Source organism: Hoplias malabaricus, chromosome 5, assembly GCF_029633855.1.
Source record: "Hoplias malabaricus isolate fHopMal1 chromosome 5, fHopMal1.hap1, whole genome shotgun sequence".
NCBI classification, from domain to species: Eukaryota; Metazoa; Chordata; class Actinopteri; order Characiformes; family Erythrinidae; genus Hoplias; species Hoplias malabaricus.
This window is the reverse complement of record NC_089804.1, coordinates 37278523-37303367: the sequence shown is the minus strand read 5'-3', so window position 1 is coordinate 37303367 and position 24845 is coordinate 37278523. Positions and strand designations below refer to the sequence as shown.

At 43.7% G+C, this 24845-nt stretch overlaps 1 protein-coding gene across 5 annotated transcripts in view; it reads right to left on the bottom strand.

Annotated features, from left to right (window-relative positions):
• Positions 1 to 24845, bottom strand: part of magi1b (membrane associated guanylate kinase, WW and PDZ domain containing 1b) — a 133086-nt gene that overhangs the window by 79465 nt on the left and 28776 nt on the right. For all 5 annotated transcript variants that reach the window (XM_066670108.1, XM_066670111.1, XM_066670109.1 and 2 more), the window contains exon 2: positions 5132 to 5248. In XM_066670108.1, coding sequence (XP_066526205.1) covers positions 5132 to 5248 — 117 coding nt within the window. The remainder of the gene's footprint in view (positions 1 to 5131; positions 5249 to 24845) is intronic.

The window sequence follows — 24845 nt, the reverse complement described above, 5'->3', positions numbered from 1 at the left end:
GAGCCCAGTGCATCCCTAGCTTCTGCTTGGCCTGCTATTTTTGGGGACAGAAGTATGATTCATCTACAATCGCTGTGGAGCCGTGGCTCTGATTTGGAGCTCACCTTGGGAGGTAGTCACTACTTTACATAATGTTCAACTTCCAGCTGCTAACTCCTGACTGCTAAGACTTTTCTTGTTTGAGTATTGTTAAGTCACATCTATTGAGATAGTTCTAGGGGTTTTGGGAATGGCTAAAGTGCTAATTCAATTAATTCCTTGGATGAAAATCTCCCATTCGTAACAAAAAAAAATAAAAAATTCAAATTTTCTTCCCATTCTCCCCTAAAATCCATTGACTGACACCAGATTAGCAATGCTAGGTGATGCTATTGTTCAGAAACTGAACCAAAGCTAATGATGCTAGTATATGTCGAGGCAAGCTTGTTGAAATGCAGATGTACTTTCTTCTTCTTTGATGAAAGATAACTGATCACTGTCATAGAAGACTGCATGTCTCACTCTGGGAGGTTAAGTAGCTGTGTTCAAGTGTGGATGCCGTTCTTTGCCATGGGAGGACCTATGAGATTTAGCCTTTTACCGGTGGTCAGGAGTCAGTGAGTCCTGATTTTGATGGATAGGAAAGACACCACAATGCTGATCTCAGTGCATCAACAATGCTAGTCACTACAGCCCGTCCAGAACACGATGAGGATCTCAACAGGGAAGCCTTTAAAGTGACATTCTTCCCCTTTTGTCTGCAAAGTTCTTTCTTGTGAAATCTGCTCATCCAAAACAATGCTCCCGAACCCTGCTCTTAGGCTGAACCACAGTTCTCTGTCTGCCTTTGACTTGCAAATGAATCTGGAATAGGATTTAGAGCTAGGAATGTGAATCTGTGTGTGCACAAGAGATTTAGACAAATATAACTGGAGTACTACAGAGAAAAGTAAGTAAAACTTTCTAATCTTAGTTAAACAGAGCAAGACAGTAAAGAAAATTGTTCATAGCTTCTGTTATAGAATGCATCCCATCCCTAATGCTAGGGGACAAACTGTTCTAACAATTTACACATTTTTGATAAATGTTCAATTTTTAAATAAAAAACTTGCTGGTTTTCTGGACTAGGATTAGTGTTGGACATGTAGGGATATTTCCAACTGATAGAAAAACATAGACTAAGCTAATTCACAAACTACAAACTAATATACATTCACTTCAAGCTAACATGCAAGTCATGATACAATGTAGTACAATAAGCTGTACTGTTACAACCCTAACATTTAGCATAATACCACTTCAAATCACCAGACTCAAAAGCTAATAGTCGCTAGTTTGCTTCAGAATCCATAAACTTATACACTCATACTCACAGACACAGTATTCATACAATTGTAAACAGTGTCAAATTCACACATCGCTGTAAATGATCAATGTTTCTTCACATAAAAACACTAAGGCGGCAGAGGTGGGTATGAATAAAGGAGGGAATATTGCAGACTGGCTAGGCTAGCTTGCATTTCCCTCCTTTTCTCTTTTTAATTTTACTAATTGGATTATAAACACTAAAGCTAGGTGTTGTGAGCTATTTTTAAACACGAACTGGCAGCAGTTCTGACAGAGCAGACTGTTAGAGCAAAGCGACTAGCGGTGAGGGGCGGTGGTGAGATCGGACTGTTGATTAGCTTGCTAATCTGCGGCGACTAGCAAGCAGGGTGTTCTTCAGACCACATCTCTTCTCTCCAGCCTCAAAAGTGATTGCACTGCGGGAGAGAGTGGAAGATCCGCCTGAGATTAGCTTACATGCTAACTGTAACAGGCTAGTTTTTCACTGAGGGGTGAAGACTGGAGGCTGACACGTTGGACGTTATGAGCATGAGTAGCAGCTTTTTAATGCTCCCTGTTTTATATCAGGAAAGATTTGGAATGGAACAGAAGAAAAATAAGTACATATCATAGTTTCTAGTATTTTATTTCTGTATTTTTCCATGTAATTATGGAAACATTTTTATTAGCATTAATTCTCACTGACCAGACACAGTGTGGCCTGTGCAACAGTTACCATATATTCTACATTGTATTTTTTTGACAAGACACATGTCAAAAAAAGTCAGTAAATAAATATTGCGCACTGACATATATATATATATATATATAAAATAATAATAATTAATAAATAAATAAATAACATAAATGCCCATGTAGATAATGCATTCATTTATTAAATTAACATTTTTTTTTTTTTACATTAGTGTCTCTGTCTCTCTTCATACACAACACACACACACACACGCACACACGCACACACATGGTTCATAAGCATTTCTTTATTACATATAACATGGAAATGGCCACCAGGCACCCACAACTCCGTATGTGAAGCTGTCTGCTGTCATTCTGTTACTGGTTTGATTTGCTGAGCCACAGAATGCTGCTATTGTTCAGGTGACATCTGGATCTGATCACGAGCTTCATACACCCTGTCCTTGCCGCCATTCCATCACACACACACAGGCGTGCTTACACACGCACACACACACACACACACACACAGGGCAAAGAGGTCTGTGCCCTTATGGGGCTGTTCACAATAGCCTCAGGATGAATTAGATTAGGGGTAAAAATTACCGCGACACAGCCATCTGTCACTGAGCACTGAAACTGAACGAATGTGTGAATCTCTCTCTCTCTCCATCCCCAAACCCAGTCTTCAACCCAACCCCCACGCCAACCCCAAACCATCCCCCTATACACCCCATCCAGTCTTTTAGGCTACACACATCCTCAACCAACACAAGTGCATTGGATTCATCCAAAAGGCAATCTTTCAGGAAAAAAGACAGAAATAGAATAATGCACAGAAAAATCGGAGAGTTACAAGACCACAACTTGCCTTAATTTGTGGAGAAAGATGGAGACCCAGGATCCCTGTGTTTTAAAAACAGAAAAGAAAAAAAAACAGAGCGCTAATCCAGTCTGGCTGTCTGCTGGAGCAGCAGCAACCTGAGCAGCTAGCACCAGACGACTGCTGAGAGAGGGCGAAGGGGGGTGGGTGGGGGGAGTGGAGAAGGAGGAGGTGGCCAGAGGGAGGTTTGTCAGAGGTTAAGATTTGTTTTGTCGTGTCTGAATGCTAATATGATCCGATGGCTGAGAGGAGGAAGGTAAAGAGCTCTGCAGTTTAACCACACACACGCATCATGACTCCCGCATCATGAATTGATTTTTAATACTACAGTAAAACTGGATCTCAACACGCTTGCAGGAGAACACCAATTGCTGAATGGCAGATATTATGTTGCAGGGATTATTAACAAAGCTGTGCCGCTAAATTGGTCTCAGAATTTCTCACCGCCGTGAAAGCTTCCCTGCTCAAAGGTCACACATCTTATTGTCACCCTTGACCTACTGACCTCCTCCTTCTCAAACACACACACACCCACTCACTCTCACACACCCAGCCACTGGCCACCTGGCAACCTGACCCACTGTTCAGGCCATCAAGAAACAAAGAAGCAGCTGCACTCTTACACACTCTCACGCCTCACCACAAGCTGACCCAAAAACAAACACACACACACACACACACACACACACACACACACACACACACACACACACAGCTGTTTGACTATCTGAAAAAAAGGCAGCCAGTAGCAGAAGTGCAGTGTTTTCTAAAATGAATCTTTCCTTAAGATTAATGTCAGCTCCAGTGCATTAGTCAGAAGCAGAATCACATTTACACTGAGCTTAGTCCACACTCAGCTCACTACAAGAGCACTCATCCAGGACCAGAGCTCTGACTCGACGATCCAGGGGAGATGACCCTATATCAGGACTACTGGAAAAATGGTTGCTGGACAACAGCCCAAAGGTGAGCCCCGCAGCCTCATGTTCGGCTTCTGTCTCCTGTCCATCATTTACTCCGACATCATCACATCCTTCAGCAGACAGGGCACAGACAACAGTCCCCTGAGTCTATTTGACTTCAGCTTGAATTATAACGTGTGTGTCATTCTGACAGACTGCAATACACCACAGGAAGAGTAGGGGGCGGTATGGTGGAGGAATGGTGAAGAGAAGAGGACAAGAGATGAGAGAAATTGAGAAGAAAAGAGGACTGGAGAGGAGTGGAGGAGAGGAGAGGAGAGGAATGATAAGAGGTGAGGGATGGAGAAGAGGAGAGGAATGGATGAGAGGAAAAGAATGGAGGAGAGAGAAATGGAGGCGAGAGGAGGAGGGGAGAGGACGGGGAGGAATGATGAAGAGAGGAGAGGAACTGAGAAGAAAAGACTGGAGAGGAGTGGAGGAGAGGAATGGAAAAGAGGAGAGGAATGGATGAGAGGAGAATAATGGAAGAGAGAGAAATGAAGGAGAGGAGAGGAATGGAGGCCAGTGGAGGAGAGAAGAGGAGAAGAATAGAGGAGAGGAATGGAGGCGAGGAGAGGAAAGATGAAGAGATGAGTAGAGAACAGGATAGGAGAGAAATTGAGAAGAAAAGAGGACAGGAGAGGAGTGGAGGAGAGGAATAGATCAAGGCCATAATATTAACAGAGTTGTTTCTAATTAAATGTCGTAGGAATCTGATTACATTTGTCATGTACTCGCCGATGTACTCCTCAGAAAATGAGCGCAGGTTTAATCTGTTAATCAGGTGCGTTATTGATCTGTGGGAGGTGATGTGGATCATTGATTAGGTGAAGGACATGCTCATTGCCACACAATCAAATTAAACTGGACAAGGAATATTCAACGTATTGCACGGAATGCACAATAAAATAACGAGCAGATAACGTCATAACGTCCACTATCAGTGCACACACACACACACACACTTCATCCCACATTCTAATGACCCCAGCAACACTGACAGCGTGGCTCTGACACCTCTCTCTACCTAGCTTCTAAGGCTAACTTTCTGGGCGCTATCTAAACTTCACACACACACACACACATATCATGATGTAACCAAAGGGAACTGTGTGTGACAAGCCTCTGATGCATAAATCCAGTCACACCACTGTCACAGATGCTAGTTCCCTTGCTCAGACACTGGCTCACGAGTTCTCAGTCTGGATTTACCACAGGAGACCCCGGAGAAGAGAAGAAGCTAGGAAGCAGCAATGCAGCGCTCTAGAGGAGCAGTTCGACTCACAAGGCACAGCGTGGCGGTAGAGGTTATCCCGGATGATCTGCTGAAGCTTGTGGTCTTCAGACGACTTCTGGAACCTCTGGCTCAGGTAGTGCTTCAGGTCTTTGTTCAGCTTATTTCCTGAGGAAGAGGGAGGGGAAACAGATGTCATTTCAATGAATGAATAAATGAATGAATGATCATCACTGGATACCTCAACACACTTGGAGGAGAACACTACCTGGTATGACATTCTAGGCTAGCATCCCCTCAAACATCCAAGCTATGCTCGCTTTGAGCCATGGAAGCTCTGTGGCATCCCTGGGATGAAACTCTGGATAACGAAACGAAATCCTAACAGCTCTGTGGGAATCTCCTAATTGAGATTTAGAGTTGAACGGGAGTCATGTGACTCACATTTTTAACACCTAGTAATACACTTCCTTTCATGTTCACGGAGATACCTTGCTGGTGTCTGCAGCGTGTGTGTGTGTGTCTCTGTCTGCAAGAGTGTATGAGTACGTGTGGAAGCTGCACTGTCGCAGCCAGGCCATGTGAAGAATTTCCCACCCTCAGCCAGACCATCTGTTTTCTAAGACACGGAGAGCTTACCCAGCACTGTTTCAAAGAGATGGCGCCAGCCAAGTGGTGTTTATGTGTTAATGTGAGTCCCCCCGGGTGCCCACTCCAACGCCAGACCAGTCGGCATTATTAAAAATAGTTCTGAGTCCAAATGAGGCTTAATTAAAGACTGGTAACAGGCAAGAGACGTAGAGACACCCATCTACAGGGTCCAGCTGTGCTTCCGTGGGTACATGGATGGATCAAGGCATTAATATTTTGAGACACATTGAAGCTGCAGTTACAAAACATTCCCAATATGTGCGTGCGTATGGTCCCATTGGTCATTTTTGAGCTGACCACACTTTGCAGAGTCTGGAAATGAGCCTTGGACGTTTACAAGACTAGAACATGTCCGAATCATGAGTAAAGAGGCTGAAAATAGCTGCAAAGGCTACAGTCTGCAGGACGGACCCCTCTCTCTCTCTCTCTGTCTGTCTGTCTCTCTCTCATTCAAACACACACACACACACACACACACCCCACCTACAGTGATCTCCTATGTACTAAGCAAGACATCTTTTCAGACGTCGTGGATGAACAAACAGTCCGCCGAACTGAGAAGCAAGAGGGTCCCGTTGCCATGGAAACACAGAGAGCTGGATTGCTAGTAAACAAACCTACAGACCTTTAACAAGATGATGAAGGGAAGCACAGCTAGCTAAATAAATAAATAAATAATCTAGGAATTCTAGCCTCTGTATATGTGTGTGTGTGTGTGTGTGTGTGTGTGTGTGTGTGTGTGTGTGTGGAAAATAGGGCTGGGGATTTCAGACTGATTATCTATTCATCTGTACTACTTCTATAGTCCTCATCCTCAAAGTTACACACACAGACCTTTACACACAGTCTCTCTCTCTCAACACACACACCTCTTTATTCATACATTCATTCATTATCTGTAACCACTTCTCCAACTCAGGGTCACGGTGGGTCTACCTGGAATGTACTGGGTGCAAGACAGGAATACACCCTGGAGGCACACACTCATACATTCACTCACACCTACGGACACTTGAGTCGCCAATCCACCTACCAACGTGTGTTCTTGGACTGTGGGAGGAAACCAGGGAGAACACACCACACTCCTCACAGACAGTCACCCGGAGGAAACCCACGCAGACACAGGGAGAACACACCACACTCCTCACAGACAGTCACCCGGAGGAAACACCACACTCCTCACAGACAGTCACCCGGAGGAAACCCACGCAGACACAGGGAGAACACACCACACTCCTCACAGACAGTTCACCTGGAGCAGGACTCAAACCCACAACCTCCACGTCCCTGGAGCTGTGTGACTTCCTGCTGCACCACCGTGCCGCCCTCACACACCTTTAGTCAGCACTATTTCTGCGATTTCTGGGGTTTTTTTTGTCACTGCACCTCTCAGACATATGAAAACTCAATGGAAAACGAGAGTGAGTGACAGAGAATGAGACTGAGTGTGAAAAGAGATCGTATTCGCGAGCGAGGGAAGGAAGATAGAGGGGGAGAGGAAAAGGGAAAGAAAGAGAGAGATGGAAAAAGAATTCAATCTTTTAGATTTATGTTTACATGTACAACCCTGCTGTTTCCTCTCCCTCACTGTGGCACTGTGGACACTGAGAGAATGGAAAATATGGGGAAAGCTCTAAAACAGCACTGCTGTCAGTCCACAAACCTAAGGCCAATGTGAAGACGCCTTAAATCCTTTTCATCAGGGAAGATACAGTGAGAGGAAGCGTCTCAGAAGACCATAGACACAGTGATGGCGCTCATACGGCTCCAGACCTCTGCATTCATTAGGGCAGATGTTTCTAACCCTTAAGGGTCTTGTTCTAATCAAGCTCTAACAAACCAGCTCTTGCAGGGCCGTTAATGAAGTTCTGCATTAAAGGGCCCATCCCCCGTCTTATGTCCCCACTCCTGGAAATCCACTTACACTGTTTGTAAAGTTGACCAAGTAACTCATTTTCATCCCAAAGCTGCTCTTTACCTTCAAAACTCATATGCAAATGACCTCTGCTGTGATTGGCTGTCTTCCAACCCCTCCAGATCAAACGGCAGCTTTTCAGTGGCATTATGAGTCGGTTAAACCCCAGAAACCATAAGGTTCAGAGCCTTATTGAGACCCCCCCTCCTTCAACGGGCCCCAAATTATTCCAATTTATCCCCAGTTAGCTGCTTAACAGGCCGCCAGCATCTGTCGTGGACCCCCAGCTAGCCGGCCAAACTGCCTTCGTCTGGTTGTTTTCAACATCAGAGTCCTCCCCCCGTCCAGAACAGGCACTTACAGCACCTTTAACTGATAACAGTCACTGTTTACGCGACCCGAGCGCACAGCAGTGAAGAGCGAGGAGCAGAAGCTCTGGCTTTTTGTCGTTTTTGCTCGTTTCTCTTCCTTCTACGTTATCGGATTTTTTAATGGGGGTTGGGGGGGGATCCCATTCTTCTTAAGATTCCAACACTCTTTAAGAGACAGTCAATGTACAAAAAATGATGTAGCATTTTTTTTTACATTTTTATTTGGGTGAGAAGCCTGCTGTTATGACCTGAATGTCAGTGATTGATGATAATAGCAGAACAATAACCGTGTCAGCAGGAGATGATTAGATTTCACTGATGAAAGCAGAATGTTCAGGAGATGCTGATCTACTTGATAAAGGTATCATTATTGTATTCAATTTTCTGCATTTGTAATCCCAGAAATAAGTGCTACAAATCCTCCCCAATTACAAACATACTCCAGTCAATCCATGCTTAAAACCAAGTCTTGCTAGAAGTGCATCACAGTCCATTTTTCACATTAATGTTTACCATTTGCATATCTTTAAACAAAATCCATTATTTATCCTCAAGGTCTGCATTTGCATTTATTTATTTCAAAAGATCCAGCCACAGCAGGGCTCTCCGGCTCCTCCAGCTCCCGAGTCCTTAGATTCTCTCTCTCTCTGCACTGTTTTGGCTTCGTCTTCCCTCTGTTTTGCACATCTGCCAAATGAACAGATGCAAATGGAATGCAAAGCAGTTCTTTTATAAGACTACTGTCCTATTTCGGAAAGTCTGGAATTAAGGCGCCTTGTTGTGGGGTGAAATGATGACCTGGCTTAGGGTCAGTGTGTCTAGAGTGTCTGGAGCTCCTCAGATGATTTCTGTTGGTTCAGAAAATGGTAGCAATTCAATGAGAAGATGCCTTAAGTGTCTGTAGACATCTGGTGGAATACGATACATGGGGATGGACATTCAAACCCAGTCTGGGTGGTGTAGATTACAGCATCAGACAGGCTATTCACCTCTTAAAGCTCTCTCTCTATCACACATTCTGTGTGTGTGAGAGAGAGAGAGAGAGAGAGAGAGAGAGAGAGAGAGGAGAGAGAATCTCAAATCTGGCATCAGACGTCTTTGCTCACTTCTCTGAAGTGTAAAATGAAACCCACTAGGAACCGCACTGAGCTGCTTTCCCTGGGCTTTTGCTGATGGAAACTGAAAGAACTGGTACATCCCGGAATTATGGCTGGACTTGGACACCTTCATTACGGCCCTGAGAGACAGAAACATGTGAGAACCCGCACTCCAGACGCTGCCTGCCCTGTGAACACAGGAGTTCATATATTCTCATAATGGGGTTCCTTAATACGGGGAAAATGGAGGTCACGGCATTACTGCCACACAGCCCCAGAGTCTCAGGGTCCTAGGGTCTTGGATTGGAGCCTCTGCTTGGAGACACTGTGTGGTGTGTTCACTTGAAGCCACACGTCACACCAAATGCCAAGCGGCAGGTAGCACAAGCCTCATCTATCTCTCTTTTTCCTCGTTTTCTCCCACTCTCTGGGCCCAACTTCATGCGTCCAGTAGGCCTTACACCACCACAAAGCCACGGCGCTGCAGGAGTGTGTGCTTTAACCTGGCATTAAAACACTCAAGAGGAATTTATAACATTTATAACAGCTGGGAACGTGTCCATACGACATAAATAACACAGCCCCAATACAGGCTCTGAGAAGGGTGCTCGTGGTAGGGGTGGGCGATATGGCCCTAAAATAATATCACGATATTTCAGGGTATTTTGGCGATAACGATATTCTTGGCGATATGAAATTAAAAAAAAAAAACACTGAAAATAATTGTTTCATTTCAAGAACACACTACTGCATCAAAATAAATGTTATATTAGAGTCTGACATTGTATAAAAATATTTAGAATACTGATGTTTAATATCCAAACCAACCACAAATATCTGAACGTACAGCAATTTTCCACCGTACCTGTCGCTGTGCCTAAATGATGTAATAAAGGTACGCCATGTCATGTGTAACTATAGTGATGATTTATGTAAACAAGTCGTAAAATCACCATAATCATGATATACATATTTCTATTGTTTAATTTTTTTGGTGAGATTATTGCACACGATAAGTTACAGCACAGCCCTATGTGAGAAATTCTGCACTAAAAAATTGCTGTAAATTTACAGCGAGTTTGCTACAGTATTTTATTGTAAATCACAGTATTTACAGTAAATTATTGTATTATTCAATTACAGTAATATGCTGTAAATTTGAAATACAGTAGTGTTCCTGTAAAAATACGGTAAATGCCTGGGAACTCTGCTGCCGTATTTTACTGTAAAATTTACAACATTTTTTACAGTGTGCTTTTCCTCTCACACTCTTGGGACTTATCTTCCTTGTAAGTTATTTAATTTTATGATGAAGGTATGTCTTAATGTAAGATTAAGATTAGTGTCAGGGTCTAGTCAAGTTACGGTTATATTTAAGGTTAGTGCATATATCCATGGAATTAAAGTACTCAAAATACATGGAAACAACTGTGTGTGTGTGTGTGTAGTCTGATACAGCCCTTTGCACAAATCTTTATTACAACTAGCCTGCATCACTTTATGGTGGGTTTCCATGGCAACCAGAGTTCAGCTCCAATCAGACAGTTTGTGTCTGCTGCACCCTACTGGTAGACACTGGAAACACACAAAAACTGGCCTGCACAGAGACACAGAATCAATCTCTCTCTCTCTCTCTATAAACTGTGGCTTAACAATACAATAAAACTCATCATATCCCCCCCCCCCCCCACCTGCATGTCACAGATGTAAAAGTGACCCTCTGCCAACTCAATAGGCCTCAAACAGACCAACATCAAAACAGCATCTCACTGCAGCTCCAACTCATGTCATGGGTCCCAGGCCTGGGATTTAAGGCCTTATTAATCCCCATAAACCCCAGCGGTCACCAGGAAGGACCTCAAAAGCCAGGGCAATGCAACGCCTCTCTCTAGTGGCAGGTGAAATTGTTTACCACAGGGCAGATTGCTTTTATTGATCCGCTGCATCTTCTGCAGAAATATGCTCCAGAACATTCGTCTCAAACAAGCAGCTCACTCTTCATCTCTCACTCTCTTCACTCCTCTGTTCCTATCTCCACCCCTTCCTCTCCCAATCCATCCTCCCACTCCGGCCTTTCTTTCAATCCATCTTTGTCCTCTTATCCTCCCAACATTTCACTGCATAAGTCCATGCATCTCTCTCTCTCTCTCTCTCTCTTTCACAGCAGGATCTGACAGATGTTTAGAAAAACCATATACAATGCCTCAGAGTTATATCAACGCTGTCATCCTTTGATCATCGGATGTTGTGTAGAGAACAAAGATATGTAATCTTTGATTTCTATCTTATGTAATAACCATGTAATAATTACTTAATTATTAAAAATCTAAACTTCCAAGCATTAAATACTGAGTAACCCTCAATGCCATCAATTCCTTTTTTTCTGAATACTTTTGTTGTGTGGCACTGGGATTATGCTTCGAGTTGTGACTGAAAGTGATTCTCTTCAAGACTTTGTAGTCTACATTTTGTAGGGCCCTTAAAAACAAAGTCCTGCTTATTATTAGGAGGTCCCCACCCCCTGCGAAATTAGAATTCAAAAGCGTGAACTGTAAGAATACTCTTGTTTCCCTTGGGTTTTTAAAAGGTGAAAACCCAAACCCAAAACAACACGCCCCTCCACTTCCTCCCAATTAAAGAAGCAGGAGCTTTTATGCGGGATTCACAGTGGGCTCCTATCCCTTCCCCAACAAAGCCACCGCTCCTCTGTTCATGTGGAAGACTCATTAAGCCCCACCTGCAGTTGCTGGATTGACCGCTGTAGTGTGGTCCAGCTTCGATTGGCAGACAGATTAGCGCTCCATTAGCAGCACTGCTGAGCTTCTGGACCTGGCTGAAGAGGGTGCTGTATGAGGAAATTAATGAGCAGGAATTCTGCAGATGTATTGATTTTGTTGAGGCAGTGCATACGGGCAAAAAGTGGTCAGTGATTAGTTCTCTGACCTTTCATCAGCCTTTATGCTCCACAGCTGGTGGACCACAGTCATCTCTAATGACTAAACCAGGGAAATGGGTTTCTACACTGGTAGAGTAGGTCGGTATTTACTGGGGAAAATGTGTCCTAGACATTTGGTACTAGTTGGATCAGGGTTCTTATTAATTATTGATATTATGATAATAATTGATCTGATATTTAAATAGCCACACTGCTCTAACACTGGATCCCCCTGTTTTTATCTCTTCTCTATGATTCTCTCTCTCTCTCTGTCCCTGTCTCTCAGTCTCTCTCTCCCTCACACTCTCTCTGAGTCTCTCTCTCTCTCTCACTGTCTCTCTCTCCCTCACACTCAGTCCCACTGTCTCTCTCTCCCTCAGTCTCTCTCTCCCTAGCACAGTGGGTTTTTAAAACAGTCACTGACAAGAAGCCTGTCACCTCGCAGCATGGCACCTGACCCCTGTAGTGCCCACAAACATGAGAGAGAGAGAGAGAGAGAGAGAGAGAGAGCACCAAGGGTCTGTTTTTCTTTTATTCAGCTGATGCAGTGTGAAGTTCAAGTATAAGTGTGTTGTGAGACAGTAAACATCTGTTTGTTAACCCTAAAGAAGCCATATTTGCCATATCTGTCTCTGCCACCAGGGGGCATGCTCCATCAACATCCTTCAAGAGCAAAGGATGTCCTAAAATAATATTTGAAGAAAATAGATATTTTGTTTATTATATATATATATATATATATATATATATATATATATATATATATATATATATATATATATATATATATATATATATAATAATATATGTGTGTGTGTTTATTTTTATGGATTGCTTTATTTATTTGTTTTGACACACTTTTATTGTTTTAACACACTGTTATTTATCATTATTCGTTATTATTATTTGTTATTAATATATATATACAACAAAGATCACAAGAAAAAAGTGAAGAAAGTCTCACTGGAGTAAACAAAGTTCAAGTTTCACTGCCCAAACAAGCTTTCGTTTACAAGTAAACTAAGTCTGTCTTGGTCTTAGAGAAATTTAACAGGCCCGGGGTCAGCAGCAAGAAGTGCCGACCCTTGTCCAAATTTAGCCAGAAGCAATAAAACCTGAACATCAGATCATCACAGTGGGCGCTGTTCCTGTGATCTGTGTGGATCCCAAAGCCTGGGTGAAGTGACAGGGACGCACTACTGAAGCATAGCACCATACGAGGTCTTGACTCTGAGGTCAAAACTCCTGGAAAACTGTTGGAGTGTTAAACAACCTGTCACCGTGGTAACCCCAGGCCTCCTAAACACCCCCATCCTCAGTAATGCCGCTCGGTCACTCCCTCTCGTCTGCTCTCTACCTAATGATGTGTGGTGAGGGGACTGGTGCAGAACGTTTGTCCACATTCTGAAGCAACATCACATGCAGATCTCTGATCCAAAACATCACACAGAGGCAACAGTTCTGTCACTGCGGGCAATGTCACGTAACACTCAGACCACTTGTGTTCACCTTTCTGTCTGTGGTGCCCCACGGCAGAGCAGGTTTGACTCGAGTCGACGCCTAATAAACCCCACCCTCAACTGTTTTCCAGCTGCTGTTGCTACGGTTCAAAGATTCTGATCTGTTTAAATGGGATCCTGTGAAATGTCTCACAGCAATAATCGCAGGAAAGAAACCATTCCAGCCAAAGCATGGACAGGTCAGGGGTCAGGTTGCTATATTTACCCTCGACGCTTGGCCCAAGACTCTAAGACAGGGCACACCACAACCTCTCATTAGAGCCACATTCTCTCTCCCTCTCTCTCTTTCGTGACCCCAGGAGCTGTGACCCACTTCTACGATGCTGCTGAGTCAGAGTGTAGGACACCACACACAGATAGACAGACAGATAGAGAGAGGGAGGGGGGGAGAGAGAGAGAGAGAGAGAGAGAGAGAAAGAAAGAAAGACAATCTACGTCACATTAGTAAGTCACATCTTCTTCCATCTAATTTTAGCTGTACAACTGAGCGTGAATGTGTGTGTGTGTGTGTGTGTGAGAGTGTGTGAGAGAGAGAGAGACTTAAGTGAATCAAATGAAAGAGTGAGCGAGAATGACAAAGGAAAAAAAAGAAAACAAATAAGGAAAAGATTTAGAAAGAATGAGAAAGTGTGACAGGGAAGGACGGATGGAGTCACACACACACACACACACACAAACTATCAGAAGCACTCAAATGAACTCTGAATCTCGGAAACATACAAGAGACTCCTCTGGCGAGACACTGCAAACTGGAAGAACAGGTCGGCCTCACCTTCAAGCGAGGGAACACCTCACACTCCGCAAAACCAGAAGGCAATAGAGATAACCGTCAAGTCCAGAGATGGTAGGGACTGATGCTCTACCACCTGAGCTCACCTAGTTCACAACCCTGGCCAGCCTTTGGGCTTCAAAGTGTGCGAGGCCTTCCCTTGTTTAACAGCAAGGCCAACCTCTTCCTCCTGGTTGGACGTTCTCCTACCAAGGTGTCTCCCAATTTGAAGTTCCTGAGTTCAGAGTTCCAGAGGCCAGGGGGCTGGCTGTGTGGCAGTGCAAGCAGAAGAGCCCAGTCTTGTGTGATTTGAATTGTAACCAAAGAGAGACGCCCAACTTCAGCTGGAAAACAACTGGAATAACACTGGCACACAACTACAAAACAGACAAAGCTTTATCCCACACGCAAACCCAAACAGAGCAGAGCTTTCAGCAGACATGCTAACACAACACATCAAGCATTTATACACAGCATGTAGCACATCCGTGTGTGTGTGTGTGGCCTCTGTAACCATGACTGTGCTGTGATCTCGTTCCAGTGGGAGCCTGTGTATTCTCTGTCTATTCACTGGTTTGTGCTCTGAGTGTGTTCTGGCAGCTACAGAACTATTGCTATCCCTAAATATTCTGAAGGGGTTTGGGGACTCGTTTCTGTGAATACCATAATACCATGCTTGGATAAAGTCTGGAATTCTTTACAGTACCACGCTGACACCATCATGATACACTTACAATAGCCCAATGGGAGCACGGTGCTTAGAGGCAATGTTAACAATTTTAATAAATAAATAATAATAAAAAAAAACACTTCATAAAATTCACCAGATGTTTCCTGACCATTTGCTGCTCTCCAGTCTGTTTGCTCTGGAAACAGGTCTAATGTGTTTATGAAGAAATTGCATCTGGGGGACATTTGGATGGCGGGGAGAATTTAAAATGTTAAAAAGCATGAGCAAAGATGAGGATATTGCTGCGTTATTTTGCTGATTCATGTGGAACTGACTCATAAACTTCAGCCATGTACAAACAACAGTCGTTTTCCTTCCTCAAACCTACCATTCCACCTTAAAAAGACACAGAGCTTCTGAATGTAAACAAACCAGAGAGAACAGCAGTTCCCCAGAATCCTCAACTTTGCCTTTAAAGGTAAACAACAAAAACACATCTGCTACCACCATAAATACAGAACTGTAAACGAAGGGCCATTGTTCAAACAGCTGAGGCCCCACCCCTTCAGTACAGGCTCCTCCCACTCTGCAACATCTACACTGCAGTGTTCAGTCTTCATTACAGCACCAGATAATGCACCAGTGCACTTCTTAAATGTGTGACCGTTGGAGCTGCCCTCCACAGTTCAGAAAAACATCACCACCCACACTCACTCACTCACACTCTCTCTCTCTCGCTCTCTCTCTTTCTCCCTCTCTTTCCCTCTCTCTCTTTCTTCCTCTGTCTCTCCCTCTCTCTCTCTATTTGAATATTTCTGGAGGAAAGAAGATGTTTGCAATAAGACCTGGCCTATGCAAATACTGACGGAACAGGAGATCCTGTGCTTTCCTTCTCAAAGAAATCTACAGAAAGTGGAGGGTACATCTCATCCATCCATCCATCTATCTATCTATCTACCCACACATCTCATCCATCTATACATCCACCCACTCTCACTATATCTCCAAAAGTTTGTAGACAACCCTTACAGTGAATAAACATAAGCACTTAACCAGTATGTACTCCCATGAAATGAAATGCTATGGAGCAGCTGCAGATGAGTTTAATGGCCATCACGCTCAATGCTAAGCTTCAGCTAGAGGGGTATAAAATCGAGCTGTGGAACAGTGAACCTGAACAGAATAAAAGATCCAATACTGGATGAGGAGCTGGAGAACACCAGAACCAGACCTCAGTATATCTCTTGAAGCTGAATACCATCAAATTCTCACAGAAATGTTTCTATATTTCTACAGTGAACATCTGGAATAGAAGGTGTTACCTGCTGTTTAAAGTTTAAAATATTTGAGGACTGCTGTAAACTCTCGCTCTCTCATAATTCCATGACTCTCTCTCTCTCTCTCTATCGGTCTCTATCTCTCTATCCCTAGCCCTCTCCACCTCTTCCTCCACTCATTGTCTTACTCCTTCTATTTTCCTACAATGAAGGAATGTGAACTTTACACAAAGCAGGCAGTGAATTCCAGAGACAGCAGCACCATGGAAAAAAAATCCTACACAATCAGGGTGGACTTCACCTGGAGTGGAAAGAGACCGTCATACTGTACGCAGAAAGATTTAAAGTGTACACACACACACACCCCCAGAGAGAGAGAGCGAGCGGAGGAGGGGGTAACTTAATTATATTCCACCTCCTAGTCTATTTACAGTACTATTTATTATATATAAATATTTTAGTGTTTTTCAACCATAATAACTACTACATCAACCCCCTATGATCTGGTCAAACTCCTCAAATTTTCTCACCCATAATATACACACACACTCATATGTACACACTTGATGTGGTTAAGGAGATTTACCCATAAACATTGTCTGTTTCAGGAAAGAACAGGACCTGGAAAGTGTGTGTGTCCTCCCTTATTATTTCCTCAGCGTCTCAGTTTCCCGGATGCAAAAAGAGACCAAGATGGCACATTTCCAACAGTACACACACACACACACACTTCCCTCTCTGTAGTCCAGATGTGCCCAGCTGCTGAATGTGCTGACTAGTGAAGAATGCCGCAGGAAAAAGCCGCTGCTCTCATCCGGTTACCGGCCTAAGGCCAGTCACCATCACTTACACACCCAAATAAACCACATACACACTCCTACAGTAACCCTTAAAAGTCCCCACCTGAGAAGCTGTGTTCACGTTCTCTGAAATGGAACAATACCATTGATGTAAACAAATATGTAAACAAGGATGTTGTGTGTCTCAGTGTCAGTTGAACCACTGTCCAAACCTCTTAGAGAGACTCCTAATGTTTTGTAGCTTCAAGTACCTGGTTGTGGTAATCAATTTAATTAATTAAGGCAAATAAATGAATCAATGAATCATTCAGGTGCTGGAATTCAACAGAGCCCTGTGCTGGAGCTCCCTGGAGAAGATCTACTGCCCCTAATGCAGATTCCCTACATTCTGTCCATCACAAAGCCACTAGTATTCAAACAGTACACACAATTGTCTGTGTGTGAAGAGATTTCATTTTAGTGTTATATCACCCCCTGTGCTTCCTGTAGTGTACTGCACTCTGTCAGAACAACTGCAGGCATTCTAGGATTATTTATTTATAAAAAATAAATAAATGGAGAGTTGCTGTTCACTGACATCTACATTATTGATTGTGTCGACTCATTGTTGCAAGTCACCACGACCCAGCTGTTTGAGGGGGCTCTCTGAGATGTAGCCATTAAATTCAAATAGGCTTTAAGTGGGGGGAGGTGAGGGGGGTGCATTTTTACAACATTATGACAGCTGTGATTCAGCTCAAAGAGAAGGGGGAGAGAAGGAGAGTGCGAAAGAGGAGAGGGAAGTCTGGCCAGGTCTTTTTCATTGCACTGTGTCAGCACTCTGGAATGCCTCATTCTAACTCACACTCACACACACACGCTTCATACACTTACTGTAATATCACAACTATTAAAACACAGATTATTTGATGATGAAGTCAATAGAAGTGAGTCTTTTGAGGCTTCTGCTAAATCTTAAAATATACGGAAATATGTATGTTTTTACATATATTACCTTTGAGCATCAAAGGCCGTGTTTATGACATCACAGTGGGCAGAAGATGAAAAGACGAGGATAATTTAATTAGTCCTTTTATTACCTTCCGCAGTATTTCACATAAAAACTCTGAAGCCGTGCAGGTTCACTGCTCCCTCTGGAGAGTACATCTAAGGCCAACTGACCTTAATGACACCTGGGTCCATACTGTATAAGAAACTGGTTACGCTTCTATACGTGCATCCATTAGATTTACTTGGCTTACACCTGAACCACTGAATTACGTTCGCTGTGTTCTGTTATGAATTATGTTCCAAACATTCATCGTGTACATTAAGAATCATGGATAAACGTTGCCGGACGGAGGCCATGACAGCTCTGTGCTCTTTGATCCTGAGGAAGTAAAGCCTCAACTGAGAATAATTTCATGCCTTATCAACTCCATTTACAATCCCAGCACAAGGATGACCCCGCATGTCAGGGCTAATGGAAAGCATGTGTGTGTGAGCGTGTGGGGCTGTGTTTGATGGACAGCGTATGTGCACAGTGCCGAACAAAAACACGTTGCATCTCTCTCTCTCTCTTTCACAAACACCACAGAGAGAGAGAGAGAGATCTGCAGTCTTTTAGCTCACTGTGCTAGAGTGTAAGTGTTTAAAAGGTCCTTTCCATAGCTCCAGGATACACACGTACACACACACAAAACCACCACAAATACATACAGTTCATCTATACCCTAATGTTGATAAATGCAACAAACACAGTAAATATACCCTTAGGTCCAGGTGTGTGCCTTTATATTGTTTTGAAGAAAGAAGTAGTAGTAGTGTGTGTCTGTGGTTGTATGTCATTAACATGATGAATCACTGAGACAGGAGGAAGTGCGGTGGGGGGGGGGGGGGGAGAGGGAACGAGGAGGGAATTCCACTCACAGCATCAAATAAGTGCACTAAACTGACAGAACCTACGTGTGTGTGTGTGTGTGAGATCCAACAGAAACCTTACACTAAGGTTACACTAAGCAACATTTTATCCAGAGTCTGGCGACAGAAACAAGAACCATGACAATTTGCTGTATCTCCATGTTTGTACGTGTGTACTAATTTAAATGAGTCATATGTTTGGGGACATTGGGTTCGTCTAAGCAGGAGGTTGGACTATAATATATTCAGTGCAGTATGGCACCCTCTGGACCAGACATGTGAAGAAACTGTATATATACTTTATATAGCACCTTTCTCATACTTTATTTGAGGAGGAAGGGGGCGGCACGGTGGAGCAGCAGGTAGGTGTCGCAGTCACACAGCTCAAGGGGCCTGGAGGTTGTGGGTTCGATTCCCGCTCCGGGTGACTGTCTGTGAGGAGTGTGGTGTGTTCTCCCTGTGTCTGCGTGGGTTTCCTCCGGGTGACTGTCTGTGAGGAGTGTGGTGTGTTCTCCCTGTGTCTGCGTGGGTTTCCTCTGGGTGCTCCGGTGGATTGGCGACTCAAAAGTGTCCGTAGGTGTGAGTATGTGAGTCTCCAGGGTGTATTCCTGGCTTGCGCCCAATAATTCCAGGTAGACTCTGGACCCTCCGTGACCCTGAACTGGATAAGGATTACAGATAATGAATGAATGAATGAATGAGGAGGAAGGAAGATGAAAATGTTATGAAAAAAGGCAAGTTTTAAGCTGAGCTTAAAAGGAGGAGAATGTGGGGCAGAGGCGAAGAGGCTGTAGCAAAGTGTTTCAAAGTTTGGGAGCCATGTCACTAATGGCAGTTTTCCACTGCATGGAACCTAGAGTAAACAGCGCCTAATTTTACCGCAGCCATTTTTGTGGTTTTCAAAGCCGGTGATTCCTGTTAGAGACTGGGTTTTTGACGTCACCGGCTCTATTTCGCAGGAGAGCCCTGCCAGTGGAAAAGCGACAAGCTTTAAGCGAGCCGAGTCGTGTGGAGCCGGACCCACGCGGAGGAAAAGAACCATAAAGGACCAGTCGGAATTTAGGGGCAACAGAGGACCCGAGAGTTCAAGCAGGAGGGGTGCAGGACTTTGTAAGGATTTTTATGTTAACAGGAGGAGTTTAAACTGAATACTCTATGGGACAAGTAGCCAGTGGAACTGAAACAGGACTGGTGTAATGTGAGTAGATTTTTTGGCTTGAGATAAATCCCTGGCAGACGAATGTTGGACAAACTGAAGGGGACGCGTGGTTTTGTCTGGAATGCCATTCAGAAAGAGGTTGTAGTATTCCAGTCACGATGAGATGATATAAAAGGTCTGACAATACCAGGAATTCACTCGTACATCTGGCCACTCGATCACTGCCCGCCCGGCATTAGAGTAAATGGAAAAATTGTGTGCAAATAATGTGTAAAATATGTGCATTTCTGTTTCTAACAAACACCAAAAGTGGTACAACAAGCAGGGTTTACGTAACCACGTGCCTCAAATGCCAGCAACAACCTCCACCCACTGGACAAGACTGAGGAGGAAACGGACGGCTATCTCTTTCTGGCACTACTCCCATCCTGTCTCACAGCCTAATATCACAGCCCTAATGATGCACACAGATAGACTGAGCAAATACAGGAAAGCACGAGAGAGACAGGGAGGGAGAGAGAGACTCTGTCTTATCAGATATCAGGCACGGAAAGAGACAGACAGATTTGACGGAGGGGCCATTCTGAGAGCCATATCTTCCTCAGATTATATCTCTTCCTGACAGTGGACAGGTCTGACAGCAACGGTCAGCAGTGACAGCCATCAGTGCCCACCAATTACCATCCAATTAGTTCAGACCCTGCACAAAATCCCTGTAAAATCACTCAAACTCTGGGCTGTACTCTGTAACCCTAAAGGTCACAGCTAGTCTTGAAGGACACACACATAAGCAGGAACCTCTGCTTCAAGCGATTAATAACATCTTGGTTCCACTGATATCTGACTACATAAATCACATGGTTTTAGCCCCAGAAATGGATTTTGCTTTAAAAACATGGGGTATACAAACCCCTACATCTTCAACTACATGTGGATAAGATTCGTACAGTGCTTGGGGAGAAATGCCAGTAAATTTGTAGATAATAAGCTACAGATAGAGCTCAGCGCAGTGTTCTGCTGTTTTTCTTGTGGGAAAATGTGTTTTCAACAATGCACAGAGTGACACTGGAGAACGTTCGCTCTACTGCCCATGCTTACGACTGTCTTAATTACCTCTTAATTAGCTCTTAATTAAAATGACAAAGCCCAGCCCACACATAGTCCCAAGGGGTCTTGAGAGTAGCCAGTAGAAGAGAAAGCTTTTCCAGAAGAGAAAATAGTCATGTAGCGGCCTACAGAATCACAGCCGCACAGATCTTAGCAAATCAGAGTGTGTGTGATTTGTAAGCCACCTTATTGACTTAGCAGTTTCCCTTTGATTAATAACAGTTTTATGTTGCATTTCACGACTGAATTCAGTTGCATTTCTGCTCTTTGATTAATAACAGTGCCCATTTAATGTTGATGCATTTCAGAAACATTGGACGCCTGCGTGAAAAACGAGAGCAGAAAAAAAGCTTTTTGGCCTGTTTTTAAACAGCATTTATTTCACGAGGCTGGGCCCAGTTGCCATTAGCCAGTTATTAGTAAGAGATTTTTTATTCCTCCCTCCCCCACCGCCACTTTCGCTGTGGCTGGACTTTACGACAGCGGTGTTTAGCCATATGTGCTGAGTCAGCATTTACCAATGTGACTGCATCACTGGTAGCGTGGGTGAAATTAGCCCTAATCAGATTCTTTTTTATGTACATGTGTGGATGTGTGTGTGAGTGTGTGCACTCTCCGACCGAGTGAAGTGATAGGGGCTATTGAACGATGTCACTTCTGAAGGAGTGGGTGCTTTAGAATCAGTTGTATTGCTAACTCAGCGAAAGTCACGTCAAAGTACAGCAACAGAAACAATAGCACAAGGCTATAACTGTATGAAGACAAAAGCTGACCATTACCCTCCTGGACAAGAGAGGATAGTGACTGGGACAAGGGAGGCCCTTAGTTTGGCAGCTCTACCATTCATTCATTCATTATCTGTAAGTGCTTATCCAATTCAGGGTCGCGGTGGGTCCAGAGCCTACCTGGAATCATTGGGCGCAAGGCGGGAATACACCCTGGAGGGGGCGCCAGTCCTTCACAGGGCAACACACACACTCACACATTCACTCACACCTCTGAGTCGCCAATCCACCTACCAACGTGTGTTTTTGGACTGTGGGAGGAAACTGGAGCACCCGGAGGAAACCAACGCGGACACAGGGAGAACACACCACACTCCTCACAGACAGTCACCCGGAGGAAACCCACACAGACACAGGGAGAACACACCACACTCCTCACAGACAGTCACCCGGAGCGGGAATCGAACCCACAACCTCCGGGTCTCTGGAGCTGTGTGACACTACCTGCTGCGCCACCATGCCGCCCGCAGTTCTACCAATATAAACTTAAACACATTAACATACAAACTGCACTGAAAGTGTGTGTGTGTGTGTTAGTGAGTGAGTGAGTAAATTAGAAGCCAGTTCATTGAGTTGCTTCCTACCTTCATTTTACATCATCAGAGTATAATGCTCCAAAACTTAACCTGGAAAATCTCACTTTTGGACCAACTGTGCCACTGCTGTAGGATGTATTCATGTTTACAACAGATGCAATGATGATGGCACTTATTATTTATTAATGGTAAAGAGAATCCTGATGTTTATGTAATGAGAACACCTGCAAAAACAAGGACACGTAAAGAGCCGGCTACAGCGGAAATATTCCAAGAGAAACAGAGGATTTCCTGATATTAAACAGCTCTACGTATTCATTCCCCTGCTACCACTGAGCTGTGTGGAAACCAAATACCTGTTTACATTAAACAAAATCTTCACAAACCTTTCTGACTCTCTCTCACACACACACACAGATGCAAACACCACTTCTCAGCCTGCGCATTAAAGTGGACCAAGCTCACTGTAAATTTGATGGTTAAAAAAAAAAAATAAAATAAAAAAAATAAAAAGTAAATGACCAAAAAGTCTAAAAACATCAAATAGCAAAGACCAAAGCACAATCACAGCAAATATAAACAGTGCTAAAAAAACGAGAGGAACAAGCTCACAGTAAAACAAGAAAATAAATCCCATATTTAATACTGGAGCGTATTTACAGCACAAGCCTCGTCACTGAACTATGAGCGTCAAAAATACAAAAAGATGTAATCGTTCATTAATCGTAACGGTGGTAAAACGTATAATTAATCGTGATATTGATTTGTGCTCATATCGCCCAGCACTACCTTCATCTCTATTTGTGTGTGTGTGTGTCTGTCTGTGATGTTGAGGTAAGGAATGCATCTATTCTGACCTAAAACAGTGAGATCATGATTCTGAGCACACTCCCCCACCAGCTCTCACAGTGACGACACACATCCACATTTGGCTTTGAGTGAAAAAGGGTATTTTTAAGAGCTGCTGTATTTAATTATTCTCAGACATAGACTCAGTGTTTAAATATACAGAGAGAGTGAGAGAGAGAGAGAGAGAGAGAGAGAGAGAGAGAGAGAGAGACACAGAGAGAGAGAGAGGGGGGGGGGGGGGTTAGGGGTCAGTGGGAGGCATGTAGAGTTCAGACCGTTAAATAAAACATAGTGGAGCTAGTTCTACTAGCACCATTTATATATATATATATATATATATATAAAAAAAAAAACTTTCCGTGAGCCAGTCCCATCAGAAATATGTGTGTGTGTGTGTGTGTGTGTAAAAAACTCAGGGCGTGTCATTGCTATTGGCTCAGTTTGAGGTGCTAACAGTTAAAATATAAACTGAACCAGAACCACCCAGTCGGCCTGGTCAGCGCGGCATCTCAGAAGGACGATCAAACACACAGCTGAGGCCAGTCCACCCTGCTGGAGACATATGGGACGGTGTGAGTGTGTCTGTCTGTCTCTCCCTCTGTGTTTGTGTGTGTGGAGGTGTTGTCGAGGGGAAAACCAAAGACATTTTCCTGTCAAATTTCCCTTAATCCTCCTCCAGCTCGCTCTGTTTGTTGAACTTATGGCTAGGAATCTTTGAACTTTAAAATAATTGACCTGTGTGTGTGTATACTCCACCTCCAACACATTACGTTGTAGCAGATGTAGCAATGGTTAGTGAAGCTACACAAAGCTAGAACACCAACAGAAACCCCACTGACCCTGAAGAGAAACTGTAAACCCTTAAGTGTCAGATTGTTTCAAATCTAATTCAAAATAAAGGCCATACAAATGCTTCATTCATTCATTTCAAGTGATATTGTGTACGAACGCAAATCCTCACACTCTCAAGATACACAGAGTTTTTGTGGGCGAGTGTGGGTGTGGAATCAAGCAAACGTTAGCATGATGTTAGCCTGATTGTGTGATTAGCCACAACAATACCAGCCAGTTTGGTGGCATATTTATTCTGGAAATCCACTATGTGTAGCAACTCTTGAGGAAGTCTTGAGGAAAATTGTGGGTTCCTAAACAGCACCAGCCGATCCCAGGTGATGCCACTGCCATCCGCCAGAACATTATTACTATAATCGACAACTCGTATATAACACAGTTGAATCCTTCACACATCTCCACCTCCTTAATCAGACCTCAGATATTCTCTTCTGGTGGTCTGTGCTAAAACATCCTATCGTAATGTTGTCGTTAAAAAGACATTTAGCATTTACAGAGCCGTACCCACAGTGGTATCAGACCCGAGCGATTGTCTCTAATGAACTAGATAACTGGTTCAGCATGGAGGGCTGG